This window comes from Psammomys obesus, unplaced genomic scaffold (genome assembly GCF_907164565.1).
Source record: "Psammomys obesus unplaced genomic scaffold, mPsaObe1.curated_primary_1811, whole genome shotgun sequence".
Taxonomy (NCBI): Eukaryota; Metazoa; Chordata; class Mammalia; order Rodentia; family Muridae; genus Psammomys; species Psammomys obesus.
This window is the reverse complement of record NW_026596069.1, coordinates 224295-247441: the sequence shown is the minus strand read 5'-3', so window position 1 is coordinate 247441 and position 23147 is coordinate 224295. Positions and strand designations below refer to the sequence as shown.

General features: G+C 47.1%; 5 protein-coding genes across 7 annotated transcripts in view; 3 read left to right on the top strand and 2 right to left on the bottom strand.

Annotated features, from left to right (window-relative positions):
- Positions 1 to 7155, top strand: part of LOC129690047 (eukaryotic translation initiation factor 4E-binding protein 3) — an 11783-nt gene extending 4628 nt beyond the window's left edge. The window contains exons 5-8 of one of the 2 annotated variants that reach the window (XM_055625579.1): positions 1729 to 1838; positions 3046 to 5518; positions 6516 to 6689; positions 6825 to 7155. In XM_055625579.1, coding sequence (XP_055481554.1) covers positions 5416 to 5518; positions 6516 to 6689; positions 6825 to 6853 — 306 coding nt within the window. In that variant the 5' untranslated portion in view covers positions 1729 to 1838; positions 3046 to 5415 and the 3' untranslated portion in view covers positions 6854 to 7155. Of the gene's footprint in view, positions 1 to 1728; positions 1839 to 3045; positions 5519 to 6515; positions 6690 to 6824 lie in introns of those variants that run through there. The other variant, XM_055625577.1, reaches the window with a different exon arrangement.
- Positions 7156 to 8416: 1261 nt separating this feature from the next.
- Sra1 (steroid receptor RNA activator 1) lies at positions 8417 to 12252 on the bottom strand. The gene is made up of 6 exons (XM_055625322.1): positions 11575 to 12252; positions 11281 to 11405; positions 11039 to 11164; positions 9577 to 9779; positions 8975 to 9083; positions 8417 to 8831 (listed from the first exon to the last, which is right to left on the bottom strand). The coding sequence occupies exons 1-6, from the start codon at positions 11592 to 11594 to the stop codon at positions 8626 to 8628; spliced, it is 789 nt and encodes a 262-aa protein (XP_055481297.1). The 5' UTR covers positions 11595 to 12252; the 3' UTR covers positions 8417 to 8625.
- Apbb3 (amyloid beta precursor protein binding family B member 3) lies at positions 11970 to 18726 on the bottom strand. Its single transcript, XM_055625325.1, has 13 exons — positions 18248 to 18726; positions 17802 to 17965; positions 17643 to 17719; positions 16773 to 16833; positions 16426 to 16572; positions 16178 to 16305; positions 15928 to 15933; positions 15678 to 15792; positions 15481 to 15565; positions 14979 to 15062; positions 14615 to 14730; positions 14285 to 14476; positions 11970 to 12491 (listed from the first exon to the last, which is right to left on the bottom strand). The coding sequence occupies exons 1-13, from the start codon at positions 18294 to 18296 to the stop codon at positions 12255 to 12257; spliced, it is 1461 nt and encodes a 486-aa protein (XP_055481300.1). The 5' UTR covers positions 18297 to 18726; the 3' UTR covers positions 11970 to 12254.
- Positions 18727 to 18793: 67 nt separating this feature from the next.
- On the top strand, positions 18794 to 22835 carry LOC129689929 (SLC35A4 upstream open reading frame protein). 2 transcript variants are annotated; one of them, XM_055625324.1, is made up of 4 exons: positions 18794 to 18865; positions 19774 to 19872; positions 20494 to 20731; positions 20837 to 20908. In XM_055625324.1, the coding sequence occupies exons 1-3, from the start codon at positions 18851 to 18853 to the stop codon at positions 20689 to 20691; spliced, it is 312 nt and encodes a 103-aa protein (XP_055481299.1). In that variant the 5' UTR covers positions 18794 to 18850; the 3' UTR covers positions 20692 to 20731; positions 20837 to 20908. The 2 variants fall into 2 exon arrangements, with proteins under 2 accessions (XP_055481299.1, XP_055481298.1); XM_055625323.1 differs by having other exon boundaries at positions 20494 to 22835.
- Positions 21084 to 22835, top strand: LOC129689927 (probable UDP-sugar transporter protein SLC35A4). The gene has a single exon (XM_055625321.1). The coding sequence runs from the start codon at positions 21084 to 21086 to the stop codon at positions 22056 to 22058; it is 975 nt and encodes a 324-aa protein (XP_055481296.1). The 3' UTR covers positions 22059 to 22835.
- Positions 22836 to 23147: the final 312 nt, after the last annotated feature.

Genomic DNA, 23147 nt, shown 5'->3' with positions numbered 1-23147 from the left:
GTGTGTGTGTGTGTGTGTGTGTGTGTGTGTGTGTGTGTGTGTGTGTGTGTGTGACTAATGCTGGGTTTACTTCAATGGCCTCAAAAATGAAGAGCCAATATGGTTAGCAAATTAATCACAAAAAGACTGGACTAGGTTGGCCAAACCATATACTATACTATGCCAAGAATCTGACACAACAGAGAAAGGAAATTCTCTTACTGAAGCATATGGTCATCAGTTGTGTTGTAATGTAGTTCAGTATCTCAGCTTTATAAACAGTATTTTTAAAAAAAACACTATTTTGGGGACTTGAGAAAGCACTCACATACAGACACACACCAACTAAGAGCAGAAAATTATGCAAGCAGCACTTTTCTACTCTGTCAGCAATGAAGTTTGGTTTTTTGTTTTGGTTTGTTTTTGGTTTTTCAAGACAGGGTTTCTCTTTGTAGCCTTGGCTTTTCTGGACTCACTACTCACTTTGGAGACCAGGCTGGCTTCAACTTCACAGAGATCTGCCTACCTCTGCCTCCCAGAGGCAGGTTTGCACCACTGCGCCTGGCTGAAGAATTCTTAATAATCTTTGCCTGGGCCTAAGTCATCACCAGGTCAGAAATACCTTGTTAGTTCTGTGTAAGAACTACCACATGTGGGTTCTTTGGTCTTTCATACCATTTTACATATTTATTTTTTCTGTGTTTGATTAATCCGGAAAGTGCCACTGGTTGCGAAGTTCATTTTCTTTATAGTGGCCACATCCAGAATCCATCTCACTCTAGGGTAGAATGATCGCTTTGAACACCTACATATCTTGTAAAGTATTTGAGTGATCTGGAGGAGCCCTTAAATCTATTTCTAAACCTTCAACACAACAGAGGAAGAAATTCTGTCTCAGTAACTAGAATCCGTGAAGAAAAAGGAAGGAGAAACTCATAGAGAATTAGGGAAAAAGAGGTATTGTGCAGTAGAAGGAACTCCTGGGGAGACCTTCCTCCCTTCCCTTTCACCAACATCATCCCCTTTCTATTTGGATCTTGGTAGCCTAATCCCAGCCCTATTTTACCTGCTATAATCTCTTCTTCCTCTTCCTGCCTCTCCTGACATTACTTTACTGCTCTTTTACCAACTTGAACATTGGATAAAACCTAGCTCAGGTAAGAACTTGATTATTTTCAAAACATACAAGGGATGGAGGGAGGCAGTGTGGGTACAACGGAGTGAGAGTTAAAGGACTAAACCCTATTTTCATTTCTGTCACTTACAACTGTGTGGCTTTAGGCAAGTCATCTCATTTTTCTGGGCTTCAGATTCCCCATCTGAACATGAAATCAAACAAATTAACCAAAGGAGTCTTGCAGTTCTAACACAGATTTTCTTCTTTTTCTTGCTGATGAAAATGGATAGATGGCATTGGGAATACTGAAAACAAATGTTTACAGTTCTGAGGTTTCAATCTGATAATTGGAATCAAAAGCCTTCTATTTTAGAGACCAGTATTGATATGGAAGTTAGTGGAAGCAGAAGAATGTTATACATCCATAGTGAGCCCTTAAATTTTAGTGAATCCTGCTAAGTAAGGCACATGTCAAACCCCATGAGAATAAAACTCTTTCAGGGAATTAAATTCTGTCTTCAAGGTTTCCAGATCCACTTCTTTCAAGTAGTGTCCAGTGTAATAAAATTATTGATGTTTTAGAACCCTTTAAAACTGTTGTGGCTACAGTGTGCTGACTTGCCCTTTTATAGGCCAGTGTGCTTTCTTCAGTCCCTGCTCTCAAGGGGGAAGTTCCATCACCTCAGCTAATGAGACCAAAGAAGAGAATTGGACAGCCAGGGGTGGCCTCTTCTAACCAGAGGTAAGAAAGCTTAATTAAACCTTATGGTTTCTGTTTATCCTCCTTCCAACCATAATACACAAAAGGTCTGTCCTCAGTTTGAGTTAGCTTGTAGAAGGGGAAAGCTAGGCATATGAGTTCTAAGCCAACAGTCCAGCATGTGGTGCATCCTTATGTGGTGATAGGTGGGTCAGGATTTTAACACCAGCCTCGGCTCCATGAGATGCTTATCTCAGCTCCTCCTGCACCGCCCCAGCAAAAGTCCAAACAGGAGGAACTTGTTATGCATGGTTCTATCCTGGTGTTGAAGACCTTTGGACCACACTGTAAACCCAGAAGAGGCAAACAAGCCTGTAGGAAAACAGCTTCTGAACATCTTGTTCTATGACTAGTACTTTTACCAAACAATACAGCTGTTCATTTCTTCCCGAGGACCCTGTCCTGGGATGAAGGCTGATGATGACGTTGTGTTTTCTGTTTACCCTCAGTGATTTGGCAATTGAACACAGGTTAGGTCTTTCACCTTCACTCTCTAGGAAATGAAGTATCAAAATCCTAAGTATGTTAATACATCCAATAAGGGTCATGAAACCAGGCATAGTGGCATTTGCCTGAAAGTTCCTCTTGAGGCAGGAGAATCGCTTGAGCCTACGAGCTCAATACTAATCTGAACAACATATGAAGTCCTCCATATCAAAATAATAATAGAGGGCATGAGCCTGGGCTTCAAGACCTGAATTAGAGGACATGATCTTGAACACATTAGCTGATATCAAACTTGTTTGTGTGTACTTTTCACGTACAGACAAGATCTGCCTGCCTACTACTTGGAATAAAGGTTTGTGCCACCATAACCAGGTTTTTTGTTTGTTTTGTTTTTGGTTGTACTACTGGGAATTCAAAGCTATTTGCTTAAGTGGTAGATGTCTTGTGTTTGCCTTATAGGCTTAAATGTCCTACTCATAGTTTTTGTTTTCATTTTTGGTTGGTTGTTTTTGCTTCTGTATCAAACAGTAATTAGTGTTAACCCTGTAACTTTAACTTCTGATGCTTTATCCATGTTGTGAGGTTGTGTGGATATGGAGTCTGGCTAGTTTCCTAGCCCTGACAGTATGTTATAGAAGAGTAACCTAAGAAAAGCAATAGTAGTAGGACTGGCTGCTGTTTTATAATAGAGATTCAAGGAAGACCTCATTTCACATCATGCACCTTTCTTGAAAACCTCTAGGGGGATGGAGAGAGTACTCAGCAGTTAAGAGCACTGACTGTTCTTCCAGAGGACGCTGGTTCACCACATGGCAGCTCACAACTGTCTGTAACGCCAAGAGCTGACACCCTCACACCGAAACACATGCAGACTAAACACCGATGCACATAAAATTTAAAAAAGAAATAAATTATTTAAAAAAATAAAAAAAGAAAATCTAGAATTTGTTTGGGTTTTGTTCTCATTTTGGCACTGCTGGGGATCAAACCAAAACCTTGAGCATACCACACAAGCACTCTACCAGCTGAGCTACTTCTTCAGCCCCTTTAGTTTTTCTGTTGTTTGCCTCACTATGTGGACCAGGCTGGTCTCAAACTTGGGATCTGCCTGCTTCTGCCTTCCCAGTGCTGGGAGCAAAGAAGCATGGCGCCACATGCATCCCACCCCTGGAGTTCTATTTCTCAGTCTATTTTGGTGAATAACTTTATTATTAAATATTGGTGTGCTATACATTTTCTTGTACTGCACCTTCTCAGATGATGCCATCCCATACTCTTGTATTTCGTTTTATTTCTATCTAGACACAGTTCCCCCCCTTGAACTTCCAGTTATTTCAGCTCCTTACTCTATTTTGTTACTCTGCACACAGTATTCATTCCTTAATATAAGACATGCCCCTTTTTGTTTTCCTTTTTACAGTTCCAGCTACCAAGACTCTCAAGCCAGGAGATTCGAAGTTAGCTTATCTCCATCTTCCTTAGCCTGCCCTTGACCAGATTACTTTATCCTCCACCTTTAAATTTTCATTACATTTATGGGGGGAGGGGTACATGCATATCACCATGCCTATATAGAGATTAGAGGACTGCTTGCAAGAATTGGATCTCTCCTTCCACTTATAAAAGTTCCAGGGATCGAACTTATATCATCAGGCTTGACAGCAAGTGTCTTAGTCTGCTGAGCTATCTCACTAGCCGATACTTTGTCCTTCTGTGTATCTGAATTTCATCCATTTATCTGTCTACATTGCCACTGCCCAATGAACTCATCTTCAGTATCACCATCCTCCATGCCCCCACTCTTAGCTACTTTCTCACGTTGCTTAAAAGTGAAATTGTCACTGGGTAGTGGTGGTGCATACTTTGATCCCAGCACTCAGGAGGCAGAGGCAGGCAAACTCTCTGTGAGTTTGAGGTCATCCTGGTCTACAGGACAGCCAGGGCTAAAACAGAAAAACCCTATCTCAAAGAAACAAACAAAAGTGAAATTGTCAGACAATTACCCAGTCTGCTTAGACATGCACCACTTTTTAAGAGACTCCAATACCTTTTAAAGAATAATAAAAATATATGTACATTTGTTACCTGAAATGTGATTCTGAAAACCTGCAGTTTCTGCATTAACAGGAATTGCCTGTCATATCACTGTGCTTAAGTTTTTTTTAAAATTCAATCTCAGCCAGGCTTGGTGGTGCATGCCTTTAAGACCAGCACCCTTAGCATGGTGGCACATGCCTGTAGTCCCAGTTCTGGGGGAGGCAGAAGCAGTAGGATCTCTGTGAGTTCAAGGTCAGCCTGGTCTACAAATCGAGTCCAGGACACCCAAGGCTACACAGAGAAACCCTGTCTTGAAACAACAACAAAAAAGACCAGCATCCTTAGAGGCATATAGATCTCTGAGTTCAAAGCCAGTCTGGTCTACATACCAAGTTCCAGGATGGCTAGGACTGTAAGATCCTGTCTAAAAAATAAGAATTTAAAAAATTAAATCTACTCTCTATCAAGCCTGTCTTTGATGTTCCTTTCCAGAGCGCTAACTAGCTAAGCTTCCTCATCCTCACCACGCCTTTAGTTAGCTATGTCTGATCAAAGGGCTGGCCTCTCTTGACCACAGCCTTCCCCTCCTCCATTCCCTAGTTAAGGTTCAGTAAAACCTTAAGTGACAGTCACAAAGCCTCTGACCTTCCTTCTGTGCTCAAGGGCAGACCCTCCAGGCACTGTGACCAAACTGCTATCAGAGGCACTACAAAGCTGAGCTGAAGTCACTCAAGCGGGAGCCTGTCTCCCCTCCTACAAGCTCTGAGGGCATACTTTTACCATAAAGCAAGTTAATAGTAATGCTATATTACTCCTCCCAACATCCAGGTATAACTAGTAAATAAATAAGTAAACTCAACATCTCTCCAGTCTGTGCAGATCCTGAGAGTTCCCTGGGCAGGTGGGCGGAGCCCTCAGGTTAAGGGGGCGGAGCCTTCAAGTTAAGTGACTGGCCAATGGCCCTCCCCGGGTGTGACGTACCCTAGTATTGCCTCCTGCCACTCGCTACTGCTTATATCCCAGAGTTGTTTTCCGCGCTTTCAAGGCACCCGTTGTTACCTTCCTGCTGCTTGCTATGTCTGCGTTCACGAGTTGCCCAATTCCGGGGTGCCAGGACCGGCTGCCAGACTGCTACAGCACCACGCCGGGCGGTACACTATATGCAACTACCCCGGGAGGTCAGCGGACAGGGACTGTATGAGGGTGGGGTAGGGTGGACCTTGGAATTGCTTTCCGGGGCCTCTTCAAATTATAGCGTGAAGGAAAGTATTTAAAACTTGTTTTCTCAAAAAACTCTAGAGCAGCGCAACAATGCTTTAAACCCACTTTGTAGCAATTCTTTCTCTGCTGTGCTCCATGCCTATGCTGCACCAAATCACTGATGCTGGGGAATAATTTAAGTCCCAATAGAACAAGTGGTTCTCAACCTTCCTATTGCTTTAATACAATTCATGTTGTGGTGACCCCAACCATAAAAATTATTTTCGTTGCTACTGCATAACTTACCTTGCTGCTATTAATTAATGTAATGGAAACATGGGTTTTGTTTTTTTATGGTCTTAGGTGACCCCTGTGAAAGGGTTGTTTGACACAAACCCCCAGGGGTCGCAACTCATAGGCCGAGAAGTGCAGCAATAGGTGGCTCAACATAAAGCAGCAAGTATTATGTAGTGATTGCAGCATTGGGCCATGAGCTGCTAGGCTGGCAAACAGGTTTCTGCCATGTGGAAGCAGAAGGGAGCAGCAAGAACAGGGCAGGGCTCTTCGAGGACACTGCTGGCTGTATCCCCATGGGTGAGGCTAGCTAGCCCTAAAGGACTTTGGGGGTGGGGCATCATGTTTTTCAAGGAGTGCCAAGTCCCCCTTGCAAGAGGTGGAGAGCCCAGGAGACTACACTGGATGGAATTCATAAATGTTATTGAACTTTTTGGTGAGAGGTTGTTAGGCCCCACTTGATACACCAAAACAATGAGATCTGTAACCTGCAGACTAGTTTGAAGTGTGGTGTTCCTCCTCAAGACTGTGACCCGTCCTAGCCTACTTGGACTAGCCAGAATGTTCAACTTGCCTTAATGATGCTTAGACTAAACTTGGTTGGGAGCATTTGCCAGCTGAATCTTAGTTGGGCAGTAATGTGTTCAAGTTCCTGACTCTTCAGTCCTTACTCCGTCACAGGCACCAGGATCATCTACGACCGAAAGTTCCTGCTGGAGTGCAAGAACTCACCCATTGCCCGGACACCTCCATGCTGCCTTCCTCAGATTCCCGGGGTCACAACTCTCCCAACAGTACCACCCTCCAAGCTGGAGTTGCTGAAGGAAGAGAAGCAAACAGAGGGAGAGATAACCGGTAAAGAAAGTAGGAACAGTATTTAACTGCCTTTGTGAAGTAAAGTTGGGGTTCAATTCCAAGAGGGGTTCCTGTACTAGCTGAACTTACAAAAACTTAAATGGGTAACTGTGCTCTCTTGCCTTCTCTCCCCAGATGACGAACAATTTGAGATGGACATGTAATCCAGTGTGAGATGACCTGTGTGAAATTACAAAAGGAACTCTTATGCCACTATTGCCACCACCTCTTCTAGGGTATCCAAGGGCCACCTGGCCTCATCTAATCTGGAAAAGAGTGACTTGTTGGTTCTGGGCTCTCTTTAGTTCTGAGGCAGCTAGACCAGGGACAGCAGTGGACAACCTGACAAGCCTTTAGCTTTCTCTAGTCTGTACATATTCCTCTCAAACCCTTGCTGTCCCCTCAGGGCTGGCACTGCGGAACAGAGTATGTCACCTTCTGGCTGCTTAGTAAACATTTAAAGAAACGTGTTGGCTCCATTGTTCTCCTCAGTGTTCAACGCTCATCTGCACAACTGTGATACCCAGCTACCTTAAGAGACCCCAAGTCTGTTCCCAGCCCCCACTGTCCCACTTCCAGCAGCATGTTGGACTTGAGGCAGGCTATGAGGGAAGGCTGCTGGAATTATCAGGCCATAAACAGCAACAGCCTGAGCCTTTTCCTGTCTTTCCAGGAAACAGCCATCCTGCAATTGGACCTTTTCAGGAGCCCTTCACTATCCTGGAAGAGATACTTTTTTCAGCTTATAGGCATCCCTGACTTCTCCCCCTGCCTTTTCTGTGTCCTACCTCTAAGTACCAATTCCCAGTTCAATGGCAGAAACCTTGTATACTCTCTTTTCAGCAATAACCACCAGTACATTTCTGGTCCCAGCTGTTTCTAAGTGTTAGAAATTACTTTGGGGAGAGTGCTAGAGACAGCTCAGCAGTTAAGAGCAACAGCAGCTCTTCCAAGGGCTCTGAGTTCAAATCCCAGCAACCAAGCCACATCCCACAACCATTTATGATGGGATTTGATAACCTCTTCAGCTCATGCAGGCAAAACACTCATATCTTTTTTAAAAAAGAAAGACTGTATGGCCTACACAAAAACCCAAAATGTGGCACCACCTTTCTTGGTAAATCAGATGATCTTGACTTCAAATATCACTTATCAGGTGGCACGTGCCTATAATCCCTACACTCAGAGGCAGAAGCAGGTGGATCAGGTGAATTTTATAGGCCAGCCTCCTCTACAAAATGAGTCTAGGACAGCAAAGGCTACAAAGAAACCCTGTGTCAAAAACCATATATATCCGTAATCTAGTCTTTGTTGTTAAAATAGAATCTCGACACAGTTCAAGCTGGCCTCAAACTATGTAGTACAGGCTTGAATTTCTCTTCCTATTTCCATGTCTCAAGTGTTAGGACCACAGGCGTATGCTACTACACCCAACAGAAATGCAGAAATTTGGTCATTTTCTAATCTCTGTAACAGTACAGCAAAAAGAACAGTTTCTTCTGACAGGAAAATTTTCAGTTGTTTGAATCTGTTATCAGGCTGAAATGAAATTAGCCAGAGATGCTGGGCCACATTACAAAGAATATGCTTTTCAGTCTAATTTTGAGAAAAGCAGTTAACAATCAGGCTGTACCCATCAAAGACCTTCCTGATGAATGAAACAAGGAGTGGTATTCTTGGAGCAGGGAAGCTGACACCAGAAAGAACCAGTTTGGCATCAGAATGGCTCACCTTTCCTACCCACTTCCCACTATCGAGATGTTTATTGAAATGTACATGAGTAACAAGTGATCTTGCAGTGGCCCAGGTAGGATCTTTGGTCATGCCCAACAGGACCAACAGTCTCCCTGGTGGTAAAAGGGAGCCAAGTGAGAAGAGGGCCTTCCACACCAAGGCATAGTAAGTCATGTGAAGTGAGTCTGGGGAGCTCCCAAGATTATGAAGACTGTTGGAAGCCTGGTATTGTCTGGTTCTCAGGTACCACTGTAGATTTCTCTTCTTTGGCTTCCTCTGAAGACAGACTTCTCTTTTCTGCAATTAATCTTTTAACTCCCACCATCCACTGACTGACCTCAGTCACATGGTCAACCATGAGTGAGCGGTGAATGTCATCTGCTGCATCCCACTGGTGGTGTGAAAGTTCTGAGGAGAGACATTGCTTGAGCAAGCAAATGGCAGTAAAAGACATGTCTACCTTCCATTCCTCCCCTCCCAGTCAGTTAAAACCTCATCACCCATCACCGTGGTTCAGCCACCAATGGCAGGATAAAGGTCCCCACCCATACCTTGCACTAGTATCGCCATCCTCTTCTTCACAGGTGTCGACAACTTCCCTCCAGCCCACTGTTCTTGAAACAGTGCCAAACGCCGGCTGATATCATCACATACCTGCTTCTGAGACAGAAGCCCATCCAACTCAGTGCTACCAGCATGTGTTTTCTCTGACTCAAGGTCATTAGAGTTCATATTCCTTTACCCAAAGCTTAGAGGCTCTCCACTACAAATATGAAACCTATGGATCTCCTCCCAAGACAAAGGATACACTTGACAAATTTAAATTTTAAATTTTCAGTGCCTTCTCAGCCCCTCAGAGGCTCATCTTAAAGTTACTGTTCAAGCTGAGTGTGGTGGCACATGCCTTTAATTCCAACACTCTTAGAAGGCAGAGGCAGAAGGATATTTGTTCAAGGCCAGCCTAGTCTATAGAACCTGAGTTCCAGGACAGTGAGGGCTATTACAGAGAACCCTCCAAAGTCCTGAGAATCCCTCTGACATCAGTGTCTACTTTCCTGGAAAGACAGAGATTCCTTAGGGGTCCATCAGGATGTCTATACTTGATTTGATTGGATAGAAGTCCTTTCCACCCCTCAGAAGTGCCAGGGCCTACCTTCGTGTGGGCGCGGCAGTCCTCCAATGCCTGTTCCAAAGGTCTCAGCACATCTTCTATCAGAGCCTCAGACTCAATGGCTGGGGAGTGTAGGGGTTCCACACCAGTAGCAGGACAAGTCCCCATAGGTGGAGGTCTGGACGCCTTACTGGAAGGAGGTGGATGATCCACTGCAGGTGGTCCAGAAGTTTCTGAAGTTGGGGCTGGTGTGTTCAAGCGGGGTCAAGCAACAAGGCTTAATACCTCGGTGATCATTTTACTCCCATCTTCTCATTTCTTTTCACTTTGTTCACAGCACTGAATCAACTACAAAATGTCTTCATCATCCCATAAATGTACAAAGAAGCTGTAGTATTTGCTATCAAAATCTCTTCACATTCTATTGTTCTTTCTCCCTTTAAAAAAGACAAATCTGTGCTACGTACCCGAGCCAATCCTGAAACTTGTTTTGGTGGTGGTTGTTTTGTTTGTTTTGTTGGTTGTTTTTTTCGAGACAGGGTTTCTCTGTAGCCTTGGCTGTCCTGGACTAACTTTGTAGACCAGGCTAGCCTACGAACTAAGTGATCCACCTGCCTCTGCCTCCTGAGTGCTGGGATTACAGGTGTGTGCCATAGTGCCTGGCTCCTTAAACTTCTTTTGTAGACTAGCCTAGCCTCAAACTCAGAGATTCAACTGCTCTTGAAGATTAATAACTGAAATGTTAAATCTACTGGTCCTGTATTGAACTATCTTCACTACTGGTTTAAGATTTAATTATCAACAGTCTTCTCCATGTAATCTTTAGGTGCTGGAGACCCTTTGAGTTCTGTCGAGGCCTCTATCCATATCCTCTCTTTTGGGAATGTTCAAGCCCATGACATCAAATCAAATATAACATCCCACCACTTTGGAACACTGTACTTCAGTCTCTGAACTAGGCAAGTTCTCAGAGACTTCGCTGTTTCAGAAACTTACCTGTTTCTTGTGCCTGAAATGCGTTTGCATCTTTTAGTACCTAACTTGTCACATTACTTATCACGATTACTTAAATAGCCTCCCCCCATTCCTGGGTTACCTAGAAACAATTGCTTTCCCCTCTGCAAAGTCTCTACCACTCTTTCATGTGTTATTTTACCTCGAGCTAATGCGGACTGTAGATTCAAAGACCTTTTAGTTTGCACCCAAACTGTTCCTGGCTTTTGACAGGTGCTCAGTAAATACCAATTAAACAAGACAGTAAATAACACAAAGTCTGGGGTGCTTATGACACAAAGGATCCTGAGAAGAGATCTAGGCATCTTGTCCAATATTCCATTTACTGACCAAAGCTGCAGAAAGAATGTAGAAACGCGCCTGCGCTGAGCCTCTTACTGGCTCCCACCCTCTCGTTATGGAGTCCTTGGAAGAGGAAAACAGGCCGATGGGGCAGGTTTATCCCCAAACCATCTTTCCGTATCGGATTCCACCCACAGCCCTCACGCACCTCTAGGGGATCCATCCTGCGGAGCCGCAACCCTCTTAGTAAGGGGCGTACGTTTGGGTCCACCAGTCTGAGTCTGCAGCCCGTAGGAGAACTGCGGCGGGTCGTTCCAGCCACGTTCCTTATTGCCTGCGAAGGCGAGGAAGTGTGTGAAATGAGACCGGGAACCCAAAAGGCTACACTGGGGCTTGGTGGGGAGGGCAGAGTTTGTTCCGTGTATTCCCTAGCCCACTGGTCGTGCTCACCAGGCTTCACGTACAGCTCCGCCATCTCCACTTCCGCACCGCCAGCAGGGCAGTGCGTCATTTCCGGGGCGGTAGCTCGCTCACTCCTGCTGCACTGTGATACTGGAGGAGGCCGGCACCAATTCCTTAAAGGAAAACTGGCTATTGATCTGGGGGCCTCGTCACAAGACACCAAAGAGGAACGTTTTCCTAATGTCTCGTAGTTTGATCCCAGAAGCAAATTCAAACACCAGCATGTGTTCCTGCCCGACCTAACCACATCAACCCCTGGAAGCTCACAATCAGTAGACTGACCTGCACAATCTGTAATACATTGTCTATAGGCTTGCTAACAGGAGCTCATCTTCAGTACTCGGATAGGTCAAATCTTCAGAAGTCTCCTAAAATGTCTTGGATAACTCTCAGCTGAGCTGGTAATTGCTGGTTAGACTACATGGTATCTTCTGTCCTCTCTAATTTGGTTATTTCTCCTCTGAAAGTCTCAGAAGGTATCCTTACAAGTAGGCCTACTTTAATATCTGGCATAGAAAAGCCTTTAGAAAGCATTTACTGAATGAATGCAGTCAGATTCCCATTATGAACCATGCCCTCATTATGACTACAGGCAGTCACTAACACCAAGCACACAAACCCACCTCACACAGTCTGACAGTCCCAATCTTATCCCAGGTCAATATACTCACAACTAGTGAGGTCACTGAGGGATTTTTATTTGCACTGTTTCTGCTATAAAGTTGCTGAGGTAGAGCCAATTGTCCAGGGCTGGACAGGGGCAAGGAACAAAAGGACCCAAGGAAAGGGGCGCCAGGAGCCTAAGTTATAGTGCAGGACCTTTCAGTCATCCATATAAACAACAAACTTGGTAATAAATACAGGGTAGGCAAGGATCAAGGATGGGCAGGAAGGTGAGAGGCTACAGAACCCTGGGGGCTGGAAGAGTATAGAGCCTCTTTCCCCAACCCTCTAAGATAAATTTAGGACATATGGAGAAGAGAAGGTTTTAGTCTGAAGGCATCAAGAAATGAGAAGACGCCCCGCTTCCGAGGAGCTGCTCCAGCACCCCCAACCCCTCCTTTGAGTAGTGGAGGGGGCAGGGAACCGCCTGGAGAGTCCATAGAGCTGGTCCGCTTGAGCCGCAGGCGAGCACGGGCCTGGGCACCCCAGGCCTTACCCCGAGCTGCTGAGGCCACTAGACACTTCTGGTACTGAACCTAGGAAGAAGTGGAATATGAACATCCAGCTCTCTGTCCCTGCACACCTGAAAACTTCTGTAGGGTATGTAACTGGCCAAGAATTCTGTTTGATACAATGCCCATAGTCATGCCTCCAGTGCCTATAGCATTCCCAAGTACCTCAACAACAAAAATATAAAACTTGATATTTACTGAGCACTTAAGGAAAGCTAGGCCCTCCTAAGTGCTTTGAATGATAACTTAGTCTAGTTATTTATGAGGTGTTGCTGTGCTCATTTTGAAAATAAAGATACCAAGCTTCAGAGATAATAAATGATTTGTTTAAGGCAGTGACTCTCAATCTCTGGGTTGTAATCCCCATGGGGGTCACCTATCAGGTATCCTGTAAATCAGATATTTATATTATGATTCATAACAGTAGCAAAACTACAGTTATAAAGTAACAATGAAATAATTTTCTGGTTGAGGGTCACCACAACATGAGGAACTGTATTAAAGGGTCATAGCATTAAGGTGAGAACCACTGGTCTCAGGTCTCACAAATAGAAAATGTCAGAACTTGCATTCAGATGTAAGTCGGTCCAGCTATAAAACTTGTACTCTTTCATTGTTGTCTTTGTTTTTCAAGACAGGGTTTCTCTGTGTAGCCTGGCTTTCCTGGAACTCTGCAGAATCCCAAATGCTGGGATTAAAGGCATGCACCACTGACACCTGACCAGAACTTGCACTCTTTACTATACCTACCACTATGAGACTCAACTCCCTCTCTCACTGTTCTGTACCAGTCTCTGGCAAAAAAAGATTCTCTCCTGAAGAGAAAGTCTATGAACCCAATCCATACCCAAAATAACTGTTCCAATCAACTTATTTACTCAGAGAAGATACTACTTACCTAGCCTTCCTACCTCCTCTTGTTCACCTGCACTGCAGCTTCAGTAGGTAAAATCCACAGATCTCATTTCACTGTCCTGCTTAAAACCCTTCAAGGGTCCTCAGTGCTCCAGGCTAATCTATGAGGTTCTCCTCACCTGGTTTCTGCCATTTCTTTCTGTTCTCATCTATCACTACATCTTCTCGCAGGCCACTCAGACCATGTTCTTTCAGGTACTCTGACCCACTAACATCTCTCACTTCCACTCCTGAGGTTCTCTGGTACACCTGTCCTATGTCTCTTCATCTGGCACACTTCTTTGGGTAGCCTTCCTGCCTCTTAAGGAAGTGTCTCCATCATCATGTGGTGTGTAACCTATCCCTGAGGTGTCTCTGTTCTATTAGAATGTTTAGTGATGGCAAAGGTTGTGAATGCCTTCTATACCAATGAATTCTCAGGATTAATTGTAGCAGGTGGGACCCTACAGATACTCATTTCTTGAATTAATAAGTGAACTAAATTAAGTGAACTGAATTGTATAGCTTAAGCATCTTACATTTGAATACCCACATACACCATGAAGTATGTTGGGTCAACCAAATAGTGCCGACTCTATATAGCACAACTTCACCCAAATGCTGCTACATAAGTGTGCCCACAAGGGTGTGTATGTGCAACATATGTGTGTACCTTGTATTAGCATTCCTCATACTTTAAGAAAAGCAATTATTATGTGTAATGCCCTATACTTCAAATATTAGTCAGCAACACAAAACTTAGCAAAAACAGCATTAAGAAGCCAGATATATTTGTGAACCAGATTTGGCCCTGGGATCACTGGGTTGTGACTTAAGTGGAGCTGCCCATCTTGAGCTCACTCCACAGTATAGAGCAGCTCCAGGGAAAACTTCCTCCCATACCCATTCCATTCCTAACTCACCATGCAGGCAGCTTGCACAGCTTCAGAGAGTCCCCCAGCATGAGGCTGACACCAGAAGGCTGCACACTGGAAGCTCTGACAACCAAGGTCTGCGATGAGGCCAAAGGTATGTGGATCACGGCCAACACCAATAAAGGTTACAAGGCGCACAGGGCACTGCCATAGTGGCTCTTCCTCTGCACCAGCCTCTGCCTGCCCACACAAAGCCTAATCAGTACAAAGCTAAACAAAGGGAAGACCCAAAATTTCCAGAACCAAGTAAAGACACACACGCACACCTCAAGATGCCCCCTCACCTCCAAGGTCCCAAACTTCACCCTCTTGTGGTACCTGAATGGAATGTGCAGTCATCAGAGAATCAGATACACTGAGCATAGCAGGGACCCAGGTTTTCTGGTCCCCCCGGGCAGTGAGGGTACCAATGGCCTCATTCAGCACATCCATACCTGAGGAGAAATGCCCATTGTGCTGTCTGGCTTGGATGAAAAAGGATCTGCAGGGAGTTTCTAGAACCCTTATATTAACTTGAGATTCAAAGAGATAGAAAGAGCTACATTTGAATTCTGGAGATATCACAAGCTATTTATATAAGGCCATGTAAAAACTCTAAGACTCGTTACAGCATCGATCTCACTTCACCCATGTTCCCTTTCCTAACACACCCAAGTGCTCATCCAGCCCCCTCAGTCCTCACCCATGGCTTTGGTGACTGGTAGGATCCCCATGTACAGTGCCTCATATTTCTGAGCAGCCTGGCTCACAGCATCCAGCAACTCCACTGAAATAGACACAGCAAGCACTAAGCTAGCATAGAAACTCAATTACCCCTTTCCCCACCCTTCATGTGGTGTAGTGCAAAGACAGGGTTTCACTATGTGACCAGCTCTGTCTGGCCTGGAACTTTCTACGAAGAACAGGCTGGCCTTAAACATGTGACTATCTCTGCCTTTCAAATGCTGGGAATATAGGCATGCCTCCCCATTCCCAGCTTCAAAACACTAACGAATGTGCCAGGACTCAAGCTAGAGCTGTTGCTAGTAAAGGAAAACCTGCAGAGGCACCTCCAATTCACTGCTTTGAATCCCTGAGCCCAGACTCTTCAAGAAACTAGATAACCAGGAACCACACCCTCCTTACCACCGCCATCTTTCACTAAAGCAGACTGATGTTGTGATGCAGCAAGCCCTTTCTCATACCTTGCCTTGGGAAGTCTTCAGGGCAAATAGGATCTGGGGAACAGCAAGCAGCTTCTCCACTGACTCCTACCCTCTCTGACAAGATCTAAAATACAATGCAGCCAGCATGAGGCACACAGAAAGAGAGAGAAATCAGGGTAAGGGGTCAAGCCCACCCTATCCCAACTCCATATTCCCTGCCCACTGCTGGCCCTCACCTGTGCACAGAGCCCCTGCAGAGCACTTGCAATGGCCTTTGCAGGCACATCACAGCGAAATACATGGCACTTGAGCATACAGCTGTCTTTGTCACCCGCAACAAAGGCAAAGTCCCTGGCAGGGGTGGGGATAAGGCAGATTAGGGAAGGGACTTCTAAGTGCCTGTATGAGGCTTCTAAAGTTAAGCTAAAGATAAGGCACAATTAAGGAAGTCAGGGATAGGACTCTGAGTATCAAGTTGTCACTAACCTGTCACTGTTCCAGAAGCATGTGGGAGCACAGGAGAAAATCAGCCCAGACTCTCAGACTCTCCCCTATCTGTCCCTGCTGAGCTGGGCCCACCCACCCCAACCAGGGCTGAACCAGGCAGGGAAGGCCGTGCTGGGTCCACGTCAGAGGATCTGTGTCCAAGGGTTCAGCATCAGTGGGGATCACAGCCTGCAAGGGGGAAGGGTGAAGCAACTCTTGCTTGGGGGTGGGGGGATGCAGAAGTCCTCACCGGCCCTTGGAGCTGCCCACACCCCATACACGGATGTGAACCAGAGGCTGACAATGGATCAGACTGTGGTCCAGGGGATTCACCAGGCTCATGGCATCTTTTTTCAGGATCATCAGCATGTTCTGGCCCTGCCAAAGACAGAGAGTTGACAGATAAAAAAAATGGCTAACGTGGCAAACAAGCAGCTCAAAAAAACCCTACCACTGCTGAGCCATAGGCTGAACCCCTGGGGAAATCAGACAGCTCACCTCACCCCAGGCACCATCGTGGGGCTGGCTCCGGTTTCGAGTCTGGGCAAGCTGCTGGATACAGTTATTGACAGCAATACTGCTCTTCCCTGGTGCCAGATCCTCCTCAGGGACTTCTACCCAGCCCAGAGAGCGGACTGCAAAGCACTGACAAGACAGGGGAAAAGAAGTGACTTGTTGTGGAGTGGAGCGGTGGATGACACAGGACCCATACACGAAAACTCTGATAGCCCTTTACACTCACTCAGCCCCACTATTATTATTATTACTATATTTATTATTCTACCTCTAATCTTTCCCTTGAGATCTCCCAATGTCTTAAGCTGGCCATCAGGTCCAATCCCTACCTTAGCTCCTGGCTCCAAGCTCCGGACATAGGAATCTTCACCATACCATGTTAGAGAGTTACTGGAACAGAGAGGTAGAACCAATAAAAGGATTAGGATCCCTACATTAGGGGCAATGGTGAAACCTAGCCTATCTGATCAAGCACAGGATTTGGGACAAGTCCCAAAATAAAGCACCACAAATGCAAACCCAGAAAAAAGCAGGACCCAGAATATAGCAAATTAACAAGGAGTAGTTTAAAATTTGAAAAAAATTCAGGACACAAGACACAGGCATAAACTAAAAAGACATAAATATGGATATGAATTAAAAATGTGGACAAAAACCTCAAACTAGAACAAGAGAGTATAGAACACAGAATTGGAACCCCAAAAGAAATTAAGCCAATGGACCGGAGTCTACTAGAACATGACAGGACAGAGAACACAGAAGATACAACTAATGATAAGAACTTGCAACAGGCAAAATTCAAAAATACTCAAAGTCAAGAACATGGGACAGGGGCTGGAGAGATGGCTCAGCGCTCTTCCAGAGGTCCTGAGTTCAATTCCCAGCAACCACATGGTGGCTCACAACCGTCTATACTCGGATCTGATGCCCTCTGCTGGCGTGCAGGTGTACATGAACATGGGGCAAAGCCAAGCACAAAGAGAGCCCCCAAACTGACAAAAGATTCCAGAACCACAATTTAAAAACAAATGATGGTAGCAGGCATGGTGCCACTTTTTATTAGTTACAGGCCAGTTCGTTACAGGCTACATGCACAGTGAAACCCTATCTCAAAAAAAAGGGGGGGAGGGGGAATTGTGGGTTCAGCTGCATTCTTTTGAGTGTCACAGTAACCCCAAGCCCGGGGCCACCCCTGTTACCTCCGATTCAACGAACTGTCCAGGCTGGAGAAGGATCTCCCTTTGGGGGGTCGCAGTTCCCAAATCCCCTCCGTTCCCTATGGAGTAGAGATTAGTCACTGTAAGCTGCAGGCCTACGGCCATTCGTGAGCTCAGGCTCCCTCCTCACTTTCCACCTACCGTTCTCGGGTCCTCTGCACCTCCTAGTTCCCATGTTGGGCGCTGCCACTGCGTGCTACCGCTGGGAACATGCCAGTAGTAAGTCCCCGCAGCATCGCGGATCTTCCTCCAGCCAGGGGGTAGGCCTGTCTCCCCCTCCAGATTTTGGTCCCCCCACAAGTCATCTACACGGACAAGGGATCAAAGCATGGGCGCATATTATTTGTGAGTCCCCAACACTACCGTTATAACCCTCGCTCCATCCCACAGGAGACAGCCCTAAACCTAGACCTCAACAACCCAGTCTTAAAGATAGCACACGCAGAGCTCAAGGTTCACTTAGGCCCTGGTTCTCATTCCCGAGACGGCCACCCCCCACCGCTTCGTGTTTGCATCTCGGGTAACCTTCCTTCACCCCTCACTTCCCCTAAGCTCTTGGTCCTCCCAACCAGGCCCTGGATGCACACCATCACAGTTGACCAGAATGATGGCCAGCATATAATCCTTGCCCAGCATCGCCTCCACCGGCCTGCGCTCTTTGCCCAAGACGACCTCCGGAGCTGCAGGGCCCACAAGCCCGGCCTCTGCGCCGGAGACCGCCGGGCCAACCGGCGCAGCGCAAACACTGGGCGGGACAAGGCCGGCCTTAGGGGAGGGCGGAGGCGCGCCTGAGCTGCGTCTGGTTCCCCGCGTGCTCGCGTGTTTCGGCTGCGTGTGTCCTACGAAGTGCACTGACACTACGAACTCCGCACTGGCCGGCAACTATGAGTTCCTCGGACGACGGAAGAAGGGCGAGGAGAACGTGCACTGTGTGCTCCAGGGCGCGAATGAGATCATCGCGTGGAGCGTGAGATCATCACGCCTCGACCTTTACCCGCGCGCACACAGCCCAGGACTAGACGAGACGAGTCCCGTGGACGTATCTGCGATGACAGCCATCAACAACTTAGGAAGAGGCCCCGCCTTCTCCCGTAATGCCCCGGAAGTGCCTCTACCCTCAGTAAAGATGGACAGAGCCTTTGACATGGGGAGGCGGGGCTGCGCATGCGCAACGAGTTCGGCAGGGGAAGATGGCGGATGACAAGGTGAGTTGAAAGCGTGGACTGCTTCAGTCGGCGTGGTCTTCACATTCCTTAACCCTTTTACTTTTGAACAGAGACGACAGGGATAACTTGTTTTGTTTTTGTTTTGTCTGGGTTCCTGCCAACTGCTTCAACAGTAAGGGCTTGGGACGAGGGCCTACCTACCCTTCTGCGGACCGACACGGTGCCAAATTGTGTACTCTCTTAACAGTCCTCATTCGGGCCGGTTCCCTAGCCCCTGAAGTCCTCTTTACAGAGACAGCGTTTCCAGTCCACCCTTACCACCACTTTCATGCAAACACTTCTTGCTCACTCGTTGACTTTCGTTCTTACATGCGACCACACTGAGTCTTTTAGCCACACTCTTGCTCACAGTTACTCTCACATATGCATGAAATTCTCGTTCAGTTTGGAATGGCCTAAGCATATAGCAGATTAACCTTGAATTGTACAGGGAACTGCTTCAACCCATTATTCCCAGTTGGGTCTGGAAGTCCAGCATCACCCACAGTTTTACCAATAATCTGCCAGTTTCCCTGTCAGGTACTGGGACACAGCGGTTAAAGCAGACTAGGAGCTGTTTTCAGCTTGTACTTCAGTCAGTAGTAATCCTCCCCCCTCCCCCCCAAAGGTGAATGGAGGTTCCTCTGTTTGCCATGATTCTGTGGCAGTCATTATCAGTTCTTGGTGCACATTCCGTCTGTTGCCTCCCTGTCACCGTGTGAATGCCTTGCTTCTCAGTGTCCGTCTTCCTTTACCACTGCCTTCTCAGGAAGGTTTTGTAGGAAGAGATTTATTTGGTTCTTTCCGTCATCCCTTCCACAGCTCACCTAGTTCCTAGCCTCTGATAAAATTGAGCAGGGCCTGGGACTGGGTCAAGTCTGCTGGAGCCAGCCTCTCCCTTGTCCTAGGATTCTCTGCCCAAGCTTAAGGACCTGACGTTTCTCAAGAACCAGCTGGAGCGCCTACAGCAGCGTGTGGAAGACGAAGTCAACAGTGGTGTGGGCCAGGTAGGGGCTCCATTGCTCTTGGGAATGTTGAATAGGAGGCAGAGTCTTATTTTAGCAAATGGACATTGAGGGCCCAAGAAAAGTCTCCCTGAAAAAAATAGCACTTGAACTGGTTATTGTGGCTAATACAAGTTCAAGGCCAACCTGCTCTACCTAGACAACTGTAGACCAGCCTACACACAAGGCCAATGCTACACACAAGAGAGTGGGACTGGGGGTAAGGGGCAGGCTTAGGTACTGCACGGACAAAGTCTTGGTGATAAGCAGAATTAGGAACACAAAACAGGAGTAAGGTGGTTAATTTATAGTTATCAGAGACCATACTATGAAGTGAAACTGGAGAAACGGAAGGGGCTCAAGTTCTTTGGAAGCCTCGGTGGCATTCTGGCTGACTGGGGTTCTGGTTAGATGCCTCTGAACCTAGGATTCTGTTATTGTGTGACTGGGACTCCTGCATTCTTTTTCTAGCCCCAGAACTTTTGAGCTAATCTTTGGAGAAAAGAGCACAGCTGTCAGCAGTGAGGAGGAACAGGCGGTCGAATGCGCTAAGCTGAGCTTGAATTCTTCCTAGGCAGAGAAAGGGAGAGCACACCTGATTTCCTTCTGTGTTTGTCCCTGCAGGATGGCTCACTCTTGTCCTCCCCATTCCTCAAGGGATTCCTGGCAGGCTATGTGGTGGCCAAACTGAGGGCATCAGCAGTGTTGGGCTTTGCAGTGGGCACTTGCACTGGCATCTATGCAGCTCAGGCATATGCTGTACCCAATGTGGAGAAGACACTGAAGAACTACTTTAAGTCACTACGAAAGGGGCCTGACTAGACCCTTTGGGGAAAGCAGGATGGGCATGTTGGGCCTGCAGGTAGAGACCTTTCCGTCACTGACCCTCCACCTGACCTCCCTTGCTATTGTTCATTTGCTGTGTCCCCCTCTTCTGCCCTTTACGTCCTTGCTTTTGTTCCTACAGAGAATGGACAGTGGTTTTTCAGCCTGCCCCCTACATTCCTTTCCTCCCTAATGCCATCGGACTGGCCCTAAAACCATGGGTCATGAGCTCCCTCTTCAAGACCTAACCGTGGAATGTGCAGCTGACTCTGACCCTCAATATTCTCTCTGGTGATGTACCACAATTCCACACTCAATTGCCTACAAATGTGTAGCAGTCCCTTTATTCCTTGCTAGCTACACAGGCCACTGAGGGCCTTGTGTGGGCCATGAGTGTGGAAGATGGGGGTATGCCAGGCCTAGCCCGTCCAAGACAGGCTCGCTGGACCCTGATGCTTTTCCTGTCTACTGCCATGTATGGTGCCCATGCACCATTCTTAGCACTGTGCCATGTGGATGGTCGAGTGCCCTTCCGACCCTCCTCAGCTGTGTTACTTACTGAGCTGACCAAGCTACTATTGTGCGCCTTCTCCCTCCTAGTAGGCTGGCAAACATGGCCCCAGGGCACAGCACCCTGGCGCCAGGCCGCACCTTTTGCATTGTCAGCCCTGCTCTATGGCGCCAACAACAACCTGGTGATCTATCTGCAGCGTTACATGGACCCCAGCACCTATCAGGTGCTGAGCAATCTCAAGATTGGAAGCACGGCTCTGTTGTACTGCCTCTGCCTTGGGCATCGCCTCTCTGCACGTCAGGGATTGGCATTGCTGCTGCTGATGGCTGCAGGAGCCTGCTATGCATCCGGTGGCTTTCAGGATCCTACGAACACCCTTCCTGGGCCCCCATCAGCAGCTGGCGCCCGTCCCATGCCCTTGCATATCACTCCACTGGGACTTCTGCTCCTCAGCTTATACTGCCTCATCTCCGGCTTGTCATCGGTGTACACAGAGCTGATCATGAAGCGGCAGCGTTTGCCCTTGACTCTCCAGAACCTCTTCCTCTACACATTTGGGGTGATTCTGAACCTTGGACTGTATGCTAGCAGTGGCCCAGGTCCGGGCTTCCTAGAAGGTTTCTCTGGATGGGCAGTGCTTGTGGTGCTGAACCAGGCTGTAAATGGACTGCTCATGTCAGCAGTCATGAAGCATGGCGGCAGCATCACGCGCCTCTTCATCGTGTCCTGCTCGTTGGTGGTCAATGCTGTGCTTTCAGCAGTGCTGCTACAGCTGCAGCTCACAGCTGTCTTTTTCCTGGCCACACTGCTCATTGGTCTGGCTGTGTGCTTGTACTATGGTAGCCCCTAAGTCCTTGACCACCTCCATTCTCACTTGTGGCTGTGTAGATTAGATGCAACCACTGGAGCCACCTGCCATCTCCCTACCCCCACCCCCTCAGCAGTAACAAGTGCCTTGTAAGAAAAGCTAGGGTGGCCAGGTTAGGATGTTCAGGTCGGGGAGAGTTACCCTGAGGAGACTTTATATAGAGAGTGTGCTTGGTTAAGAAGACGCTTAAGTGCACCCCTGTATACCTTCATACTAAAGAAAAAGATCTGGGCAGCCTGTCCTTGAGGAACCCCGCCTTGTCCTGCATAAACATGGCTGCTTCAAGTGAAGTTTTACTCTCCATGCCTGCTGTGGTCATTCCTGAAGACACCCTGCCCCGAAGCTTGGTGCTGGCTCCTCCAGCCCAGCATGCCTTCCACATAAGAGATACCTAGTTTGCCCCTCCACAGTACTGTTGCCCTTCCCAGCCGTTGTTCTGGAAAGGTCAGAAGGGGCTGGGGCTTGACTCATCTCAGGGAACACCGCCCCTGGGCCCTGACTTAAGCCTACACTCCTGATCCCTGTGCTAACTTGAGAGCCCTGTGGAAGCCTGCTTCACCTCTTAAGACACTTGGGAGGTGCTGTTCTTCCCACTCTTGCCCCTTCCTAGTGGTATCCCAGCTTCCAGTAACTTGGAAGGGCTCTGCAGAGGAACCAGGTACAGAAAACATAGAAAATCAGTGTCCAACTACTTAAGCAATAAGGTCTTAATAAAGTGTTCTAGGGTGTAGGGTGCTTCCTACAACCATTTTGTTGTTCCGTGGCGTCTCTGTTTCATGGCTCCCCTCAAACATGATTTTCCCAGGTTTCCTAGAGTCGAGAGGAGGAGAAAGTGATTCTCCCAGCTGTGTCAGTGGTAGCTCTTTTGTGAGCTCCATGGACTTCACACTGACTTGGCCAGTAATGGTGGGGCAGGCACACCTGTGAGCCCAGCCCTTCAGGAGGTAGAGCGGGAAGAGCTTAGGTTTAAAGTAAGGCTGAGCTGCTTAGTGAGACCCTGTCTGAGGGAAAGAAGCATGGAGAAGCTGTGGTGCTGTAAACTTGTAAGTACTTGGGAGATAGAGGCAGAAG

Bases quoted from the DNA above. Each gene is read 5' to 3' on its own strand.
- LOC129689929 (XM_055625323.1), top strand. The intron at 19,873-20,493 runs GTAGGGGCTCCA...TTGTCCCTGCAG, and splicing joins TCAACAGTGGTGTGGGCCAG to GATGGCTCACTCTTGTCCTC.
- Apbb3 (XM_055625325.1), bottom strand. From the start codon at position 18,296: ATGCTGGGCAAGGATTATATGCTGGCCATCATTCTGGTCAACTGTGAT. The intron at 17,966-18,247 runs GTGTGCATCCAG...TTGTCCGTGTAG, and splicing joins CATTCTGGTCAACTGTGATG to ATGACTTGTGGGGGGACCAA. The intron at 16,834-17,642 runs GTAACAGGGGTG...TCTCTGTTCCAG, and splicing joins GACAGTTCGTTGAATCGGAG to TAACTCTCTAACATGGTATG.
- Sra1 (XM_055625322.1), bottom strand. From the start codon at position 11,594: ATGTATTACAGATTGTGCAG. The intron at 9,780-11,038 runs GTGCGTGAGGGC...TGAACACACCAG, and splicing joins GCAGGATGGATCCCCTAGAG to CCCCAACTTCAGAAACTTCT. The intron at 8,832-8,974 runs GTATGGGTGGGG...GTCTCTCCTCAG, and splicing joins GATGGCGATACTAGTGCAAG to AACTTTCACACCACCAGTGG.
- LOC129689927 (XM_055625321.1), top strand. From the start codon at position 21,084: ATGAGTGTGGAAGATGGGGGTATGCCAGGCCTAGCCCGTCCAAGACAG.